Source organism: Marmota flaviventris, chromosome 14, assembly GCF_047511675.1.
Source record: "Marmota flaviventris isolate mMarFla1 chromosome 14, mMarFla1.hap1, whole genome shotgun sequence".
In the NCBI taxonomy this organism is placed as follows: domain Eukaryota; kingdom Metazoa; phylum Chordata; class Mammalia; order Rodentia; family Sciuridae; genus Marmota; species Marmota flaviventris.
In genome coordinates this window covers 85,433,699-85,454,591 of record NC_092511.1, presented here as the reverse complement: position 1 = coordinate 85,454,591, position 20,893 = coordinate 85,433,699, and the positions used below count along the sequence as shown (strand labels likewise).

Below are 20,893 nucleotides of genomic sequence, written 5' to 3'. Positions count from 1 at the left end.
GTGGCTTCACAGTGGGTACATCTTCATCAGAAATCCCTGGAGCAGGCAAGTCTCAAAGGTCAAGAGAGAGAAGCTTCCCAGTGGCTGCCCCTCGCTGCCCACCTCTGCTTTCCCCAAATGCAACCTGTTTGAAGTTCCTCTGTCAGAGGTCAGTTTTGCCTCTTGGGATCTTATTCATGTGGAATCATGAGTTATGTACATAAAGCTTCTGCGATTTTTCTCATAGTCTTCCAGTGTCTTGCTAGTTTATTTTCACTGCAGAGAACATGAAGTTACCCCTCGAAGCCACGCTTGAGCCTGTGTTTCCTTCGTATCATCCTCTTTGTCCCTCAAACCCTTTCACCCCTTACGCCTGGTCACGCCTACCTGCCACTCACCTTGCATAGGACCCCCCAAAAAAGTCATAGAATAGATGAGATGGTTTGGTAGGTATTCGCAAGCCAGAGGAGCAGAATTCTTTTTGCTTTAACCATGACACCAAACATAATAAAGTCAAAAGTGTCAGAATTATTGAGGAAGTAATTACAGTCCTGTGCTTAAAGGAATGTTCCTCTCCCACTGAACCTTTTGTTAGACAAGATGATTTCACGGAAGAGGGCATCGCGGGGACATCGGAAAGTTTCATTGTCCTTGTTATTCTTTTATGATTTCCTTGAAAATTATTTATACCTATTAAAAATGTGACAGTGATGATCTATCCCCTTCATTGTGTTTTTTTGAAACTGCCCAGGGGCAAGCAAAGAACATGTTAATTGCTTTTTGTGAAAAGTCAGGGAAGATCAATCAAGCAGGATTAGAATGGAGTGTTCTAGCAGTCTTTAATTTGCCCCGATAATTTAATCAGAATGGTTATATTTCCTAAATAATGGTTTAGCCAAGTGAAATAGCAGGTTGTTTTGATGCCAAGATATTTTGTACAAATTACTCAAACTAGGTCAGTGCCACTGAGAAGCAGGACAGCTGTTAAATAGGACAGCTGGGATCAAGTTCATCAGTGTAACATTCATGCCGGGCTCTGTCCTCTGTGGAATTACGGAATGGCCCAATCTGGGCCCTGGAAGGACAGGTCTGCAGAAAGCAAGCTCCTAACCCAGGAAGTGCCTGTCTACTCTCACTTTTTTTTTTTCATAAGACGAAGGCCTTCTCCTACTTAAATGATCACTCCAGGATCTCACTTGTCTCTGTGATTCATTCATATTCAAAAGAAAGCAAAAAAGAAAAAAAAATCCACAGCAGATTTTGTGCAGAAATAGAGTTACTGGACCAAAATTTTGTTTAAAGCAAAAAAACACAAATGCCAGTCGCCTTCTGTATCATCCACATAGACTTGGCCTCCACAGGCACAGGCAACAGGGTGGAGAAGAATGATCCTGGCATTTCTCCAGGGCTCCCTGGGAGCCACCCACTGTGCCAGGGGCGTTGCGGGAGGTCACCTCTCTAAACCTCACAAGAGCACTGAGCTTGTCCCATTGCACAAACAAAGCCACTGAGGCCTATGAGGGTAAGTCACTCATCCAAGTCAGACAGCCAATGACATGCGGAATGCAAACCCAACAGCCCATCTGCAGAGCCCTGTTTTTAACACCAGTTTCTGCAGCTTCCCCGCCAGGGGTGATGTGTGGGGCTCTTGGACCGATTTCTATTATAGCTGCCCTGTAGCTGTTCATGAATGTGTCCATGGAGTCCGCAGCTCAGTACATCAGACTCTCTGGCTGTGTGCTAAAGCCAACTTGTGCTTTAAGAGAGGATTGCTAAATTTTCAGGAGTTTTGCAAACCAGTGCGCATCAAGTTGGTCACTGACATCAGCGTCGGTAGGAATATTTACCCAGAAATGGGCAGACCTCCCAGATCCGGCATTTTTCTTGCGGGTGGGAAGCCTTCCACCAGCAGAGTGCTGCGGAAGACTCGGGGCATTAAGTATCTTCAGAGCTTCCAGTGTTATTCTAGTGTGCAGACGGCGCTGAGAAGGGTGGGTTCAGACACGCTTTCTGCCTTCTGGCTCAAGGGAGACCACAGGGCAAGTGAGGGGAGATGATGAGGTCCAGGGCTTTGCTGTTATTATCTCAAGCAGCCCCGTCTTCTCAACTCGGGAAATAGACCTTGATCCTGGAATGCACATTTATTCTTTTTGAAGTGATCCAAATCCAAAGACTCTGACCATGTTTCTTTGTATGGAGATTTTGTGTCAATGGCATCTCTCATAAGAAGAGAAAACCCTAGATCATGTGATTAAGAGGGGTTGTTGTATATCCTTATCGCCCTCCATCTGGATGCCTGTTCTGCAGGGCCAGGCTGGCTCACGCCTCATCCTCTTCCTGTGTGAGTCCCAAGCTGATCAAATGTGATTTTGTCCCAACTTCTGTTCCTTGAATCTCCCGTGTCCCTACCTTCATGGATAGGGGCGGGCTAGGGTGGTTGAGGAAGGCTGTACAACAAGGAGAAATGTCCCTTGGACAGAGTGATATTGACCCACCCCTGCAGTTGGGTTACTGCCCCATTTTCCAGACTTTTCTTTGACCACACACAGAGCAAAGAATTACTATTCCTTGTTCTGACATCCAGGCAATCATTGGGAGGAGAACATTCTCTCACTGCAAGTTATACCAGAGTAGAATTTGGGGACCTAGCTGTTCATCACAAAGTTTTCCTCTAAAAATGCCCCCCTGAGGAGTTTTGCTCTCCTCTCTGTTTTGAAACACTTTGATCATACCCTTTGCTAATCCTGCCCCACCACCTGCAGCTTCTGATATTAAGCATATTAAGAGCCACTGGAGACAGGATTTGAACCCTAAGTTCTATTTCCCAGTATAACATTTTTTAGTCGCTTTGGGGCATCTTACCTAATTTATGTGTTTTTTTTTTTAAATATGCTATGAATCAAGCCTTAACTCTCAAGGACTATAATCAAATAGTTGAGATACAAAGTGAATGAAATGGCTACTTTCAGTATTATTATGCTGGTGTCGAGAAAATATCCAGTCTTATGGGACGATCTGAAGATTTCCTATGTCAAAGCCAAGGGTCTTTTCTTTTCCTTCACCATTACATTATGATCCTCTGTCTATATAAAATCAGGGCTGCCAGAAAGACTCTTCTCCATTCAATCTACAGTTTGATCCCAGTGGTTAGAAGAGATTTTTAGATGAGTGTATGTCTCGGAGAGAAGGGAGTGGGCATGTTGGGGGTCCTAGTCTTATAAGTGTTCAAACTTGGCGTTCATTTGTGTGAAGACCTACAGGCTTCAGTTCTCTCCCTTGCCTTGGCTGAGACCCCAGGACAAACTCTGGCCAAGATTTCTGTGTAGTGCCCTGCCTCTGCTTTCCAGTATGCCATTTACCTCATTCATCATGGCACCCAGCACTGTGAGGTGCCAAGCACACTGACCCTCCCAAGAGTCTCATGTGTAACTCAGCCCTTCTCATGCTCCTTATTTGTGAGTAACTGCTGGAATTCATTCAGGTTCATTCATTCAGATGACAGAATCCATTCCCAATTCTCCAAGCAAGAGACATTTCCAAAAACATAGATGCAGGGGCAGGGGACCTAGCTCAGTAGCAGAGCATGTGATTAGCATGTGCAAAGCCCTCATTCACTCCCAAGCACTGATAAAAAGAAAAAAGTGCAAAAGAGAGAACCTTGAAATCTTTCCTAATTAACAGTGGAGAGATTATCTGCCTGAACAATTGCATTGTCCAGGAAGTGGTTCAACAGGTTCGTTTTATTCTCGGAGGTCTGAGAATATGTTCTTATACTTTTCTAAACAAAAAAATAATAATCTCTAAAGAGACTTCATGCCACATAAAATGTTGGTTCGAGATATTGAATAGTGACGCAGACCTGTAATCCTAGCAGCTCAGGAGGCTGAAGCAGGAGGATCGTGAGTTCAAAGCCAGCCTCAACAACAGTGAGGCACTAAGCAACTCAGCAAGACCCTGTCTCTAAATAAAATACAAAATAGTGGTGTGGCTAAGTGGCCAAGTGCCCCTGACTTCAATCCCTGGTACCCACCCCCCCAAAAAAAAGATGTTGAATAAATGGAAAGAAAAGCAAACAGATATAGTATCACATTTGCTCTATGATAGGCTTATCAGAGATCATTTAATAATAGAACGAGCCATTTTTTTTTCAAAAGTATTTTAGAAAGCTAGAATATTTAAGGAGTCCTGTGTACGTCAATGATTGTGGGTTGACAAATGTGAATAATGCCTTCAGTGCAAGATAGTTACATGAGACGGATAAACTATAGATGAAGACAAAAAGATTTTGAAAAGAATAATTTCAGGCCTTAAAAGCGACTAAGTAATGTGCATGTGTGTGGCACAGTACAGTTCAGCAAGAGCAATGCTGAAACATCTGTCATCTTCTGTATAACACTGTGGGTTATTTACTAGAAGCCTAAGATGCTTCCAGAAATCAGTGGGGGTTATTTGTGGTTGTTTTTGTTATTTTATTGAATGTTCTGTTGTGTTTGCGGTACTGGGGATCAAACCCAGGTCTTCACATGGGCAAAGCATGCTGTACCAACCCTTGAAATTTTAAAAATCCCAGCTCTGTGGACTGTGTGCTTTGCCTTGACCACAGAAAGCAGCTTCAGGAGGTGGGCCACCATCCCAGTCCCCTTGCATTGGTAGGCGGCAACGACCTGATTCTAGTCCTCAGTGATGACGCTTTGTCACATTAGAAATTCAAGGGCATTGTGACCTCTGCAAGCAGCAGTCATGACGCCCATGCTGAGGGTGGGCTCCTCTTCCCCTCTGCCTCATTGGAGGGGGAGGAGAACATCAAAAGTGCTTTTAGGCCCCTAACATCTAAGTTCCCAGTCCTTGTAAATCGTATTTCCTGATATTTGCTGTTTAAATTAAATTATAAAGAAATTTACCCAAAATGACATAGAAATAACAGGTGTTTCATTTGTGAATTCCAATTTCTGGGTGCCGATGAACATAAAAGCTTATTTGTGTGTGTATGTGTGTGTTTTTTAGAAGTCTCAGCACAAACGGAAATCTGTGACATTCAGCAAGACTGGAAGCCTTCATTCCTCAGTAATGAAGAATTCACTCAGCTGATGTTGGAGGTGAAATGCACTTTCAAATTAGCTTAATCTGTTACAGCTTAATCTACTCGTTCCTGCTAAGCCCCTCTACCCCAAGAAGGAAGCTCTTCTTGACCCTGGAAAGAGGTCTTGAGATAGATACTGTCCTGGGCGTCAGCCTGTTTTGCTTTATGTTTTGGCTACAGAGTTGGGCAAAATAAGCAAGAATTTCCAAAATGAATGTTAATGTGTCCTATCCCACCGTGCCTGTAGGGCGGGTCCCCTCACCCAGTGCAGGGGGTGGGGTTGGAGGTAGGGAGAGAAGGGAAGGAGAGAGGGAAGATCACAACATCTGGCATCTATCATTGGACTCAGAGGGTCTTTTCTCTAAAATGCAATGATGGTGTGTGTGTTTTTTTCCCTTAGTAGAAACACTTGGCAAATTAAATTCTTCTTTTAATGTGTTATGCTTTTACCTTGAGCTCCTATGACACCAGGGTGGCATGTTTCTATGTCAACCGCAGTGTCCCTGCACTTTCCACCCAACCCACGCCCTTTCTGTGCTAAGATGCCCAAGTTCCTTCTTCTGGACTGGGGGCCGGTTCGCCTGCAGGGCTTTTGTGCCAACCTGGCCAAGCTGAGTGTCCCTCTGCACCTATGTGTATTTATGTATGGGTGAAAGTCCATGGGACCCACGAGATCGGACTCTACAAAGCGCCTGGCATCATGCGTGACTTCCAGCCTCGGGAGGGAGAAGACTGAGACCACACAAATATGGCCACCAGGGCAGAGAAAACCTCCAACGTGGTCTCTCCAGGCCCTTGACCCAGGAGAACGAGGACAGGCAAGTTCAGCGAAAGGAAGTTCGTCCCTGGCTCTGTGCCCGCATGTGGTTCCTGGCAGGGTTTTCGGAAAGTGGCTTCTTGGGATAAATCTTTCTTTATCTCATCTGTGTGCCTATATAAGACTGATAAACTTGAATTTACATAGATTAGCTATGCAGAAAACAGAAAGTACTGAAATAAGAAAATGCCAGAATAAAGATGTCCAAATATTATGAAATATGAAAGCATTAATGAACATTTGCCTAAAACGAAAGATACTTAACTCTACATGGGAACTATATTTAAAGAAAATACAGAACTTTCTACAGAAGCAATGCATTTTAAGTATGTTAAATTTAAAGCAACTTGTGAAATATAATGTTGAATTAATGTATCATTATGCTACTTTACATACATCGATTTCTCTCTTAATTCTTATGGAAAAGTAGTTAAAACATAAGAACCCTCTTGCATCAGCCACTTTTTTAAGAGTCTGTAGCACAAACGTCTTTTTGCTTTTTCCAGTGAGTTTCAAGGTGTCGAAAGAATTTGAGACAACAAGGTTTGTATTAAGTTAAAAATAAATAAATGTGGGGGTCTGCAATGCAGGACTAAGGTTGAAGAGACTGGAATTTCTAGGAAAAGATTTTACATGGGGACAGGTAGTCTTTATGCACTTTATGCACCTGTTCCCAGGACAGACCGCAGACTCCCTGGAGTGGATGGAAAGGAAGACACAGGAACGAAGGGATCTGCGATCCAGCCCGCATAACCAGAGGGCCTCCACCCGTGTAACCAGAGCCTTCTCCAGGGCGGGAGGCTGCAAGCTAGCACTTCTGGTTTATCTCTGCCTGTGTCCACCTTCTACTACAACCTGCTACTCTGTCTTCCACCTTCCCCTTCCTGGTGTCCTGAGCCCCTGGCCCTGCAGTGGATCCCCTCGTGGGTGACATCCTCATTTCCCACTGGGCAGCTTCTTCACTGAGAGGATCTCTCTCCAGATGCACATCCCTCTGCTCTTTTTGGAGACACGAGGAATCCGGCATCCAGGCTTGATCCCTTTTCCATTTTTTTTTTTCCCACTGAGGACAGAACCTAGGAGAGAAACTGCAGTGCCCCCAGGTGCCCTCTGGGTGTGAATCCCTCTTTTCTCCTGCCTTCTTTTCAAAAGGCACACAGCCAGGCTCCGGGAGGACTCTCACAGCGGTGAAGTTTGAAAGATCAAAAATCACCCGGGTTGCAGAGCAGTGCCCTGGTGGAGTGTAAGCTGGGAAGACCGAGGCCCCAAGCTCCTTTGCAAGTTGACTCAAAAGGAGAGAAGGCGCTTGTTGACCAGGGACCTGGAAGTGGGTGGTATTTCCGTGTTCTATTCAGAAGAGCTGAATCTTTCTTCTTCGCCCAGAGGTTGTCCCAGAGAACTCAGGGAATGTTCCATCAGATTTAGGAACTAACAGAAAGAGGGGGTTTCCTTTCTCTCTGGTGTGTTTCAGGTATAAAAGTCTGGGCCCTTTTCATCATGTCCCTGTGAGAATCACCTTTATCTGGACAGGTGCACACCACTGTGCGGTCACTTGCTATTGAATCGCCTTGGTAGTGGGACTTCCAAAGCTGTGGCAAACATTCTCATTGCAGTGACAGTGACTCATGCTGTTCTTGTAGATTTGATGGGAAATGCCAAGGAGCTGATGAAAGTGATCCCCCGTCCATAAATACCTTCTGCTTTTTAACACCCAAGAGAGATATGGGCTCACTGTGCAGAAACACCATTGTTTGTGCAGCCCCTCCCTTGGCCAGCCTTCTGGTCTGCTTTTTCTGGAAAGGTCCAGCTGTTATTATCAACAATGGCCCCGACTCTTTGAAAAACGTTTCACTTCAGGAGGTCTTCAAAGAGTCAGGGATGGCATGGCGGTTACCAGAGGCTGAGGAGAGTGGCGGGAAGGAGGATGGGGAGGGTGGATTAATGGGTGCACACTTACAGTCGGTTGTGCTATTGCACAGTAGGGTGGTGGTAGGTAATAATAATGTACTGTGTATTTCAAAAAGCTAGAAGAAAGGATTTTGAGTGTTTTCACCATAAAGAAGAAGAAATACAACTGATCAACAAATATATGCAAAAGTGTTCAACATCTCTAACAATTAGAGAAATGCAAGTCAAAACTACACTAAGATTTCATCTCACTCCTGTCAGAATGGCAATCGTCAAGAATACAGGCAACAATAAATGCTGGCGAGGATGTGGAGAGAAAGGTACACTCCTATGTTGCTGCTGGGACTGCAAATTGGTGCAACCACTATGGAAAGCAGTGTGGAGATTCCTCAGAAAATTGGGAATGGAACCACCATTTGACCCAGTTATCCCACTCCTTGGTTTATACCCAACGGACTTACAATCAGCATACTACAGTGACGCAGCCATATCAATGTTTATAGCAGCTCAATTCGCAATAGCTAGACTATGGAACCAACTTAGGTGTCCCTCAATAGATGAATGGATAAAGAAAATGTGGTATATATACTCAATGGAATATTACTCAGCTTTAAAGAAGAGTAAAATTATGGCATTTTCCAGTCAATGGTTGGAGTTGGAGAATATCATTCCAAGTGAAATAAGTCAACCCCACAAAACCAAAGGCCGAATTTATTCTCTAATATGCAGATGCTAATTCACAATGAGTGTGGGGAAGGGCACTCGGGAAGAATAGATTAGGTAGAGGGAAGTGAAGGAAGGGGAGGGAAGGGGATGTGGGGATAGGACAGATAGTAGAATGAAACAGACATTATTACTATATGTATACATATGACTACCTGACAATAGGATTCTGCAACATGTACACTCAGAAAAATGAGAAATTCTATCCCATCTATGTATGATATATCAAAGTGCACAAATGCATTCTATTGTCATGTATAACTAATTGAAAAAAATTTAAAAAGAATAAGCCAGGCATGATGGCACATGCCTATAATTCCAGCAGCTCGGGAGGCTGAGGCAGGAGGATCTCAAGTTCAAGGCTAGCCTCAGCAATTTATCAAGGCCCTAAGCAACTTAGCTAGACCCTGTCTCAAAATAAAAAATAAGAAGGGCTGGGGACGTGGCCTAGTGGTTAAGCACCCTTGAGTTCAATATCCTCTACTAAAAAAAAAAACAAGAATTAATAAATGTTCAAGGGGACAGATAGGCTTAACCTGATTTAAACATTACACAGTGTATACTGAAACATCACTTCACATCTCATAAATATGTACAATTTCGTTTTTATGTAAAAATATAAATTAAGTTAATAAAAACTAATTTAACAAATTTAAAAAGAAAAGAAAAACAATTTAGACAAATAACTGAGGGGAAAGAAATAAAACTTATGGGGAAGTACTTTTTTATTCACGGTGACCCATCAGTCTAATGGGGAGTTTCTCGACCTCAGCATGATTGACATTTTGGATCTGATACTTCTTGGTTGTGGGAGCTGTCCTTTGTCTATAGGATGCTCTGTGACATCCTTGACCTCCCCCGCCACACTGGATACTGGCGTCACCCACTCCTTAATGACAGCCCCGAAATATCTCCAGACATTTCCAGGTGTCCACCCCCAGTTGAGAACCACTGATGGAATCAGAAAGGATGAGATTCCTTGAAGAAGTGTGCTCTCATATATATATATATATATATATATATATATATATATATATATATATATATATATCTTTTTTTTTGTCTTAAAGTTTGTCACACACCCGTGTGAAATAACAAGGGAGCCTAGTGTCAGTTGTCAGTTTTCCTGTGAAAGAGCCCCCATTCCCCTTCTGTTGGCTCCTTTCTTGGAGGGAGGGGCCTGTTCTCGCAGGTGCACTCAGACATCCAGTTGCCACTGTGACCCCATTCTGCACCGAATTATATCATCAGAATTTTATCAGTCAACTCTCAGATGAGTTTACGAAAGCATTATAAGCACCCACATTAAAATAAATCTCCACAGAACAGCGAAAGTGTCTGCTGTGTAAGAAAACATTGCCCACGTTAAACCTTTTAGGTCACGAGTACCCAGAAGGGTGTGCCTGGCATTTAATAGACACCTAATAGATACTTTCATGTGAATGCCTGTTTTCCAACATTTAGAAAAGCTCGTGTGTCCAGCTCATTTCACAAACCCCCATCCCTACCCGGCCTTGAGGAGCAATGAGAATGTTCTTTACAAATGGTCCCTTCTATAGCTATTGCTTCTGTGGCCGTGAACATAGACAGAGGTTGACCTTGGCCAACAGGCACACTTTCTATTTGTAGGCCTCTATTTCATCTTAGATCTTGTAGGAAATGTTTACTGGTGAACTCAAAGTGATACTGGGGTTGGCGGGACAGGGACCATATGCATTCCCGACGTCTTCCTATGGTAATGATGATATTTCTGACTCAGCTCAATGAATCATGTGAATGATCGTGTGCCTGTCATTAAACTACTTCAGCAGTTTCCATGGCTAAATTTGGTTTTATGACACCAATAGGTCAACTTCTTCACTGAGTCTGAAACGCTTTTAGAAGTGCATTCCGTGGGCTAAGCAAACTCTGTGTAATGAACCCTCTGGTGTATAAGGTAGGAAAGTGCTGGGAGGGGATTCCTGGAAATACTGTAAGGACTTCAAAGCAAAGTCAGTGTCATAAAATGGCCCTTTGCTTCAGGGACATGTCCCTCCACTAAAGCATTGCTAAGGAGCTTTCAAATGTGCATTTTCCACAGGCACTAGATGGCTTCATTATCGCAGTGACAACAGATGGCAGTATCATCTATGTTTCTGACAGTATCACGCCTCTCCTTGGGCATTTACCGGTGAGTGTCTGCTTCAGTGGCCTTTGTCTGTGTACCTTGTCACCTTATTCTAGAGAATCATTGAGATCTCAGGTGGGACGTGGTGGGGGTCTAGGGCAATGGGACCTGGGGGTATGAGAAGGAGAGATACTGGAGAGTTAGGGAGTGCCCAGGTGCTGGAGGACCAAGTCAGGCCAAGCTCAAGGTCCCAGGGGCAGACCAAGGGCAGGTGCAGGCTTGCGTCTCCCGGGAGCAGTCATGGCACCAAGATTCCAGTAAGGACAGGCTTGGGGGAGAGGACGCTCATCCACGTTCTTATCCCTGGTCAGAAACAGACCAACGTGAGAATCGCAGCAGTCGGCAGAGCTCAGAGTCATCCGGGTGACTGAGAGCTGATGGAGGGATGGGCAACAGATGGCTCAGACTGGAACATGCTTGGGGGCTCGCTGGGGACATGTCCAAGATTGCAAGTACATGGTGACCCTTAATAGTAGTGGGGAGCAGGATGACTCCTGGGGGTTCAAACATGCTGGGCAGATGTCACTGGACCTGAGTCTGGGAAGGCCTTGGTGAGTAGAGAGATGGCCAGGCTTGGGGGTGAGTACAGACAGATGTCCCTCCCACTCTTCCCCTCCCTTCCCCCTCTCTGCACAAGCCTTGCTGGTAACCCTGTGGCTCAGGATGAAATGTCCCTCAGATCTCTACCAGGTTACTAGAGGATGCACCCCGAGGGCTCCGCAGAGCCCTGTGGCCCGTCTTCCACTCCTGCCACACCATTATTTATTCCTACAGAACCTGACCTTGAATGTCAGCTCACCAGGAGTATCCCACATGACAGACCCGGGTGGAATGTCCTCTCTTCTCGCTCCTCCCAACGAGCCCTGGCCAGACCTCTCCTCGCCCCTGAGCATGGGTGGATAGTGGCCAGTTTATGTGACGAGGGGGGACGCAGCTTTCCCTAGGTTCCCACATAGGGATCCTGGGCCAGGAGGAATCCCACAGGGCGTGGTCCCCCCTTCTCCGCCACAGGTGCCCAGGGAACAGCGTGGCCCTGCTTCGTGGGCAGCTTCCCTCCCCTTTGGGGTGATGAGCCCGGTTCTGCTGAGGGCCCAGGGTTCCACATCATCCTGGGTCTCACTGGTCCTCAGAAGCCGCTGCCCCATCATCTCTGCCAGTGACACAACGTGCCCTTCAAACCTGCCACGCACACTTTTCCTTTGGTCACTGTGTCACGCCAGAAAGGCATTTTTGACTTCTCCGGGCAGATGCGGTCCGGTTACACCATAATCTAACCCTGTGGGTTTCACTTTGTGTTGTGCCCATTTCCTGAGGTCAGGAGGTGACAGACAGGCCCAGAGGTGCCAGAGGGGGACTCCCTCTCAGCCCCAAAGAGGCTGAGGTGAGGCTACCTCCCCAGTCCAGGAGGAGTGGGATGAGCTGGAAGCCATGAAGGTAGATGTGACCCCCTCCTTTAGTGTGGGTTCCTCTGAGGATGGCCAGGGAGAGAAGGGGAGATGGGCTGCTCTTTGGAGGGATCTTGTGTTTTGCTTTGAATGGTAACGAGGGGGACAGAGACAGGCCCTGGCTGGAAACAACCAGCCGTGACCTGCTTACTGACCCAGCAAGGAGAGCCCAGAGCCCTGAGCGCTGTTTGGGTGAACAGGATTTGTACTGCTCTGCTTTATGCTTTTGTGATTATCTGATGACCCAGTTGCTATATATGGCAGAGGGGACTTAGAAAGTAAGATGGGAATTCTTCTGACTTGAAATTATGCGGTCATTTAGGAACACCTTTGTGAATTATTTCCTAACTCTAGAAGGGCCAGAAATGACCCCCCAGCTCTAACTGGTCAATGCCAGACCCACCTGAATGCTCAGTAAGTGTCTTTACATAGAGACCCAGGCCACCACCCAGACAGCCAGGCCACCTCCCCTCGCCCTGCCCCATGCAGATGAGCCCCGGGATAGGCACCCCCACATCTTGCTTCAGTTGAAGTTCAGCTTTCCTGATCCTGTCTTTACCAGGATTGTCCTTTGCCAGTGGATGGGCAGGGGCTGGGGAGGATGGACACGTCCCAGGTCCTCTCAGCGTGCAGCTGGCTGATCTGGGAGTCAGAGCTCTGTGGGCTCCGCCTTCCCAGGGCCTACACCAGGCCTCCAGCCCGCCCCTGAGGCTGCCTGGTGTCAAGGATTGGGCTGCATCGGAGAAATTCTGCTTTTGACTATCCATAGAGGGTGGAGCATTTCTGAAGCCCCGGGCGGTTGGCTTCCTTCAGGGTTTGCACTTTTGTTGAGATTCCACCTGTCCAATCATTAGCCACTAACACCATATCTAGGCCATTACTATGTACCAGACACCTTGAAGAGTCACTTCCACGAGCTGATATGTAAAAAGTACTTGGAACAGTGCCCGGCACAGAGTGGGGGCCACTTCATATTCCCTCTCCTTACTCCTCTGTTCAATAACCGCATGAAGTTGGTCATCGCCCCTGTTCATAGGAGAGGAAACAGTGGGCGGCCCAGAGAGGAAGAGTAATTTATCCAAGGCTCCACAGCCAATTTGACCTCAGACACTTTAGCTCCAGAGCCTGACGCTCAATCACTACTCAGAACGCTGCAGAGGACAGAATAAAGTTGAAAGTTCCCAAGTTGTGCTGGGTGGTCAGGTAGGGAGAGAGTGAGGACCCCACAGGTGGTGGTCAGCCTACATGGAAGAGATGGCCACTGAGGGAAGACATGGCCGGCTGGGACACAGGGTGAGCAGGGGCCAGGAGGCCATCATCCCCAGCGACAGAATCCCTATCAGTGTCACAACAAGCACAGGCTGGCACATAAGGGATCCTGCCCCATGGTCCCCTGTCGGTGATGCAGGAATGAAGAACAACCAGAAAATCTGGGGCAGCGGCCCACACCAGTAATCCCATCTGCTCAGGAGGCTAAGTCAGGAGGGTTGCAAGTTCAAGGCCAACCTGGGCAACCGAACAAGACCTTGTCTCAAAAAAAAATAAAAATAAAAATAAGAGCAACCAGAACTTTTTCCATGTTTGAGAAATATCCTAGAACTTTCTTTTTTTAGTTTGACAGAGAAAAGAAAGAAAAAAAATAATAATGTGAAGCAGAAAATGATGTCATGAGAAAGTCAAAACTGTTCGGTGGCCTCCTTGACGTCTAGAACTAACACAGGCGATCAAAGCAGAAGTGTGAGCTAAGAGATGTGCTTCTGGAGGACCCAGGGCTAAAGGTGGCCTCTGGGATGGAAAACTTTCAGGAGAGGTTCAAGGGGAGCCAGCCACATGCCTTGGACAGAATTGGGGAGCAGTCTGGTTGCAGCAGATAATGTGGGCATAGATAACCCAATTTCCCCAAAAGGAAATACTCTAAGGCACAAGCATTCAGAAAGTTGGAAAGATCCACAGACTAAAAAAATATTTCCCCACAGGACTGACTTGCCAGGTAAAAGCTCCATTCAGCAAGAAGAAAGCATAGGACGAGAGTACAAAGTGGGACCTGTTCCCACGGCAGGGTCCCAGCAAGGAGGAGCCCTCCCAGGAAAGGGCAGAGCCCCTGGTTTAGGATACCAGGAAAGGCAGCAGCAGGACCAAGGCCCTGAGACACACTCTCCAGGACACATCCCTCAGCCCCTCCTGCCCTCCCCACCTGATCCAAGCCACTCTGTCAGAGGTGACTTCTGGGCCTGGCAGGGTGTCGACAAGTGTGGCTGCAGCTTGAAGTGGGTCATGAGTTAAAGAGAAATCACTAGATTTCTTTTTAATCATGCATTCTGATTTTTATGGATCATCCATACAGATATGTGAATACAGCATAAGTCTAATGTTTAAATACATGGCTAAGTGAACAGAAGCCTACAGGTAAATGTCACCAAGGTTAAGAAATGGAACAGGGCTGAGACCACAGGCGCTCCTGCCCACGACATTTCATCACACCCCACTTCCACCGAAAGACAGCTGTTTTTCTGATTTTGTTTTTGTTTTTGTGTTTGGTGCTGGGGATTGAACTCAGGAGCACCCGACCACTGAGCCACCTCCCCAGCCTGGTTTTGTATTTTCATTTTATTTAGAGACAGGGTCTCGCTGAGTTGCTCAGGGCCTCACTTTTGCCGAGGCTGGCTTTGAACTCGTGATCCTCCTGCCTCAACCTCCCGAGCCGCTGGGATTACAGGCATGTACCACTGGGCATGGCTTGTTTTCCTGACTTTTAAAATCATTTGCTTGTTTTTCTTTGTAACTTCATCAATTTTTGAATTGATCATTAAGCTTTAATTGAGTAGAAGTTGAGTATCTATTATCGGAAATGCTTGGAACCAGATTTTGGATTTTTTTTTCATTTTTTTGGAATATTAGTACTTACCTCAATATTTGCATAATGAGGAATCTTGGGGATTGGGACCCAAGTCTAAACATGATGCATTTATGTTTTATATACACATTGTACACATAGCCTGAAGGTAATTTAATATGCCATTTTTAAAATTATTTTTTGTATTTATAGATGGACAGAATGCCTTTATTGTGTTTTTATGTGATGCTAAGGATTAAACCAGTGCCTCACACATTCTAGGCAAGCTCTCTGCCACTGAGCTACAGCCCCAGCCCTGATACCGTTTTTAATAATTTTGTGCATAAAGCAAGATTTCATGGCATGGAATTTTCTGCTTGTGGCATGATGTCAGCGCTCAGAAAGTTTCAGAATTTGGATTTTTGGATTAGGGATTTTCAGCCTGTATTGCCTTTAGCTTAAGTGGAATCCTGGGAAATAGCCTTGTGGTTTCTCCTTGTGCTCACCCTGTTTAGGAGATTCATCCTTCTTCCCCTGTCTGGTGTAGGGGTCCTTGGTTCTGGCTGCAATGCAGTGTGCCATTTTAGGAACGTGCTACAGTTCCTGCATCCGTTCCAGGTTGGCACTCCTGGCCAGTGCTTCTGCGATCTCCCCGTAGTGCTGAGAACAGTGCAGGTGTAGAATTGCTGGCTTTCAGTGTGTTGGCTTGGGGGGGGGGCAGGTGTTCCTTCACCTTTACTTCACCCAACTGGACTATTTCCATAGTGATTGATTGCATCAGTGTTCCCTCCACCAGCGGGGTGCAGAGTTCCAGGTGATTGCGTCACCAGACTTGGTACTGTCAGGCTTTTTAGGTTTTATCAATCTAGTGTGTGAGGCAACTCATGGAGCTTTCATTAGCTTTAATTAGCTCATTACTAGTGAGACTGCGTCTTTCCCTGTTTCCTGGCCCTGTGGATGTCATCTCCTGTAAAGTGGCTGCTCAGGTACAGCCATGCCTCCCTTCATGACAGGGAGACATTCTGCTGAAGGTGGCATTAGGTGATCTCGTCATTGTGAGAACATCGAGATCAGTGTGCTACACTAATTAATGTCCTGCCCATCAGTAATGGTACACAATTAGATATCACCTCCCACACACCTAGGCAACAGGCTACATTCTGTTGCCCCTGAGCTGCACGGCTGTAGTGGATACTGTAGGCAGTTGAGACACAAGGGTAAGTATTTGTGCACACCAAAGGAGAAAACGTACGGTAAAAGGTACCTCATATTCTTATGGGACAACCATAGCATGTGTGATCTGTCATTTGCTGAAATATCTTTATGCAGCGTGTATCTTGTTTTGGACATTTTCCTCTTGGACTTTTGGACTCTTCTAACGATTTCCAGGCACTCTTTCCGTGACCTGGACATAGTCCTCGGTGAAGGACAGTTTTAAGTGCCTCTTATTCACCCTCTCCCAGGGCAAGGGGGATGTTTGAACACACAACACCCAATCCTGGGCGGATGAGACAGCAGGTCGAGTCACACACACTCAGTGGAGGACATCGCACACCACACAGGGCCACATAGGGGCTGCACTTGGGAACAGATGCACTAGCAGGGGCTGGGGGAGGCAGGTTTGTAGTAACAGACAGTGGGTGACCCCGGTTGCCTGGAGGATACGATTGGTTTATTTGAGTGATTCCACAGGCCGACAGGAAACTAGCCTGTTACTTGGAAATGAGCAGGAACGTGCCCAGTCCTCTTGAGAAGGAGGGTATTTGGCCGGGGGACCCTATCCACTGAGGCAGAGTGGGGACGGAAACTTGCAGTTAGGCCCTGCCAATGTCATCAGAGGTCAAGGAGGAGCATAACAGGGAACCTTAATTTTAGGCCTTTTATTGTGGGTACATGTGTTGCAAATATCTTCTCTCACTTTGTGGCTTACCTTTCCCCTCTTTGAGGTATTTTAATGAACATAGCCTTTCTTTATATTTAGCAATATATTTAGTTAATTCAGCGCACCAAGGGCAAAGCTATTCTCATACTGTTTGGCCATCCGTCTTATTCGCATCTCGGTTGAATGTTAGCATCTCGAGCATGCCTCTGACATCTTGGTTCCTTAACCAGGTGAAGGCCCCGAGGAGCCCATTCCTGCTGCTTCCTAAGTCAAGGAGTCCCCAGACCTCTCACACTGTGCCTTCTAACTGAGGCCAACACATATCTTCAGCCAGAACTGTCCCCTGGGGCCCCTCAGGGATGTTACAGGACTGAATGTCCACCCAGCCCACTTGCAGCCCATCCGCCAGCCACTGAACTGGTGCTACTGGTCCAAGGGAGAGAGGTTTCCTTGGTCCTCAGCGGTGTCAGCTCATCCCCAGGCACTCGAGCGAGACTCCCTCGGGGGGACACAGGAGAGGCTCGGGTGCAACTAGGCCCTCCTGGTGAAGCTCAGGGAACTGCCAACTGCTCCTTAAAGCAGCCTAGGAGACCATTAGCAAGTTGGGAGAGAGAAGCTCCTGCCTGATGCAGGTAAATGACAGTCCTGTTAATGACTCAGACGCGAAGATGGCTGCAGATGGCAGGTTCCCTCCCTCGTCTCTGTGATTGCTATTATTTTAATCAATAGAGCTCAGCTCATTCAAGGAACGGTTCAACCGCAGACGTGATGTATTCTCCTATCTGCACTAGGGTTTAGATTTTCAAATTGTCATTGTTCCTGGCAGTACTCAGCACGTGGAAATGGCATAACAATCCTATACTAGCAAATACATACAAGCCACGGGCAATTCTGAGCCCTGTGTACTGACTATAATGCTCACGACCTCCCATTACCCCACCTCCCCCACCTCCATCCATCTTTATTCTGGGCAGACTTGCTGCCCGAGGTGCCCCACAGCATGAGGATGGACAGGCCAGTGACCCCAACCTCACTCTCTGCCACACCCGCCCTGGGAGAGGTGGCTTCAGATGGAGCAGTCCAAGAGAGGAGCACGGAGTGACTTAGTTATCATTTTCATGTGTCTGAAATATCTTTAAGAGGAAAGGTCACTCTCATCCATGAACATTAGTCATCAGCTAAAAAAGAAAACTAGAGGAAAATGGCTTGAACTGCAATCAAGACCATAGAGTCTTTTTCGTAGAGATTAAAAATTGGTGTCTCCGTCTAAGCCATCCTGAGTCCTTCCTTTCTCTCCTCCTGTCCCCCAGTCGGCCACCAAGCTGTGTCCACCGTCCTCATACCCATTAACATGCTGACTCCAGGAAGGGAGGGACTTGGTGGTGTTTCTTCCCAGTGCCCCAAACAGTGTCTGAGCACTTAGGAGTCCTTACCAGTATGACCAGTCTTACCAATCCCGGTTGCAGTATGGTTGAGTGGATGGTCTTGGACTCCCCTGCCCCGTCTGTCCCCATGCACACTCTAACCATCTCCGGCCTGGCTTCCTGGGCCCCCTCCCTTCAGATCACACGTGGGATCTCTTTGAAATACAAGTACAAACCGAGAGCGGTGGCGCACACCTGTAATCCCAGAGACCTGGGAGGCTGAGGCAGGAGGATGGCAAGTTCAAAGCCAGCCTCAGCAACTTAGTGAGGCCCTACTGATACATATCACTGTTACATATCACTAAAAAGAACCAATAAATAAATTTTTAAAAGTATATATGTGTATATATATATATATATATATATATATATATATATATATATATATATATATATATTAAAGCAAGTGATTGGCTGGATATTTAATTTAAAAATATGTATAAAGATGTTTGATGCTGTGTGAGTAGATGACTTTACTGAGGGAACCTGAGGAAGCCAGAGAGATGTGCCTGCCTCCTCCCTCTCCCCACTTTGAACCCTTGCCTGTCTTTTCCTGTAGGCTAGCCACTAGCTACACGTTTAAAGTTTCATTTCTTTTAGTTGGACTAGTCGCCTTCCAAGTGCTCAGGGGACACAGGTGGTCAGCAGGTCCTGTGAGGGGTGGTACAGATGCAGACCCCCGACTCACACAGATGGCTTTATTGGACCGGGCTGTATCTAGACTCTAATATTTAGGTTGGATCCTAGTACCTAGGCACTCGGGGGGGAAAATGTGAAACTCCTTCAGTTCCAGACCTTTAAGAAATAAACAGGCTGCTTTTTGCTGGCCAAAAGGTCAAGAAAGGAACCCTATGTACTGTTTGGGGCCATTTGAGTGAGTGACGGGGCTCTCCCTGGGGCTCCACGTGGCCTCACCACCCCAGCCAGGACACAGACAAGACAAGAATTTGACTTTGGAAAGGAGGTTAGAACGAATAAAGAAGGGAGGGCTAATTTTAAGCAGATGGGGCGCCGTGGGCCTGAGGAGGACTCCTCTTTGTGCATCTGTTAGACTTGACATTCAGTCTTTCCTCAGCCCATGGACAGTAGCACATTCGCATTTGAGCAAGTACAGGGCTCCTCCGTATCCGGAGTCAGGCAACGCTGATTGAAAATATTTGGAAAGAAAATTCTGTCTGCACCGAATGTGTATTTTTTTCTTATCATTATTCCCTGAACAATACAGCGTAGCAACTAGTTACAGAGCATTTACATGGCATTAGGAAGATAAGTCATCTAGAGATGATTTGAAGTCTACAGGAGTATGTGGGCAGGTTCTACATGAATACTAGAACATCTTTCAGAAGGGACTTAAATGTCTATGGATTTGGGGAGCTACATGGGGTCCTGAAAACAATCCCCAGAGGATACCAAGGGATAACTATGGTTCTTTTATTTTTTTTTCTTTTAATTTTTTTAAGTTTTCAAAAAAGATTATGGTACTGTGCATCAAACCCAGGGCCTTGGACATGCTAGGCAGGTGCTCTAGCTCTGAGCGCTTCCCCCAGACTCTATAAAACCTTTTCGGTCACAATTTAGGATTACAGAGTGATGCATGGGGAGTGTTCACAGAAAATCAGATCTTGGGCCAGGTGCTGTGGCACACACCTGTAACTCCAGTGGCTCAGGAGGCTGAGGGAGAAGGATCACAAGTTTGAGGCCAGCCTCAGCATTTTAGTGAAGGCCTAAGCAACTCAGTGAAACCCTGTCCAAAATTAAAAAACATAAAGGGCTGGGGGGTGTGGCTCTGTGGGTAAGCACCCCTGGGTTCAATCCCTAGTAACAAAAAAATAAAAATCAATAAGACCTTGAACTTCCCCTTTCAGAATCTGATCCTGAGGAGTCAAGCACAGTTTTAGCCCCCGATTTTGCCTCTTACTACCCTGGAGTGTGCACCTCTGTTCTTTATTTTCTTTTGCAGTCGGATGTCATGGATCAGAATTTGTTAAATTTCCTTCCAGAACAAGAACATTCCGAAGTTTATAAAATGCTTTCTTCCCATATGCTTGTGACGGAATCCCCCTCCCCAGAATTCCTAAAATGTAAGTTTCACTTCACTGTTTTTTGGTTTTTTTTAACCAGGTCTGAAGATAAGAATTTGACTTTGGAAAGGAGGTTAGAACGAATTAAGAAGGGAGGGCTAATTTTAAGAATAATTTTCCTCATGACTCAGAACGTTTTCCAGATCCTTTGAGGTATATTTTTAAGTTTAAAGCTAAAACCGGAGTCGGAAATCTGTAAGACATTTAGCTTTTATGTGGAAAATTTGAAGGCACAGACCTTAAGAATAACAACTTGTTTTGCATGTATGACGAGATTTTTTTTTTTTACATGAGAGTCTTTCGGTAATAAACAGTGCAAAAAAAAAAATCTGTGAATAATCATCTTATTTAGGGAAACACTAAAATGCTAAATTTGTATACTTCCAAATAACCAACTGGTAATTGACGAGTTAGGTCAAAAACTGAAAGTCTGCCTTCCCCAGGCTGTCATCTGGTTATTTATACCCATTTGCATTTTGATGGAATTTTAAAGTTTTTAACCAAAATACTTGGCAACGTGGCTAGAAGCCCGGCCTCGGTGCCCGGGAACCTCA

The 20,893-nt window shown here is 46.0% G+C and overlaps 2 protein-coding genes across 2 annotated transcripts in view; both read left to right on the top strand.

The window, feature by feature from the left end:
• Window positions 1-20,893, top strand: part of Rpl31 (ribosomal protein L31) — a 306,946-nt gene that overhangs the window by 236,020 nt on the left and 50,033 nt on the right. The gene's annotated exons all lie outside the window — the stretch shown is intronic.
• The window catches only part of Npas2 (neuronal PAS domain protein 2), a 157,246-nt gene that overhangs the window by 96,607 nt on the left and 39,746 nt on the right, over window positions 1-20,893 (top strand). The window contains exons 4-6 of the mRNA XM_071601833.1: window positions 4,984-5,075; window positions 10,588-10,677; window positions 20,219-20,339. Of these exons, the coding sequence (XP_071457934.1) occupies window positions 4,984-5,075; window positions 10,588-10,677; window positions 20,219-20,339 (303 nt within the window). The remainder of the gene's footprint in view (window positions 1-4,983; window positions 5,076-10,587; window positions 10,678-20,218; window positions 20,340-20,893) is intronic.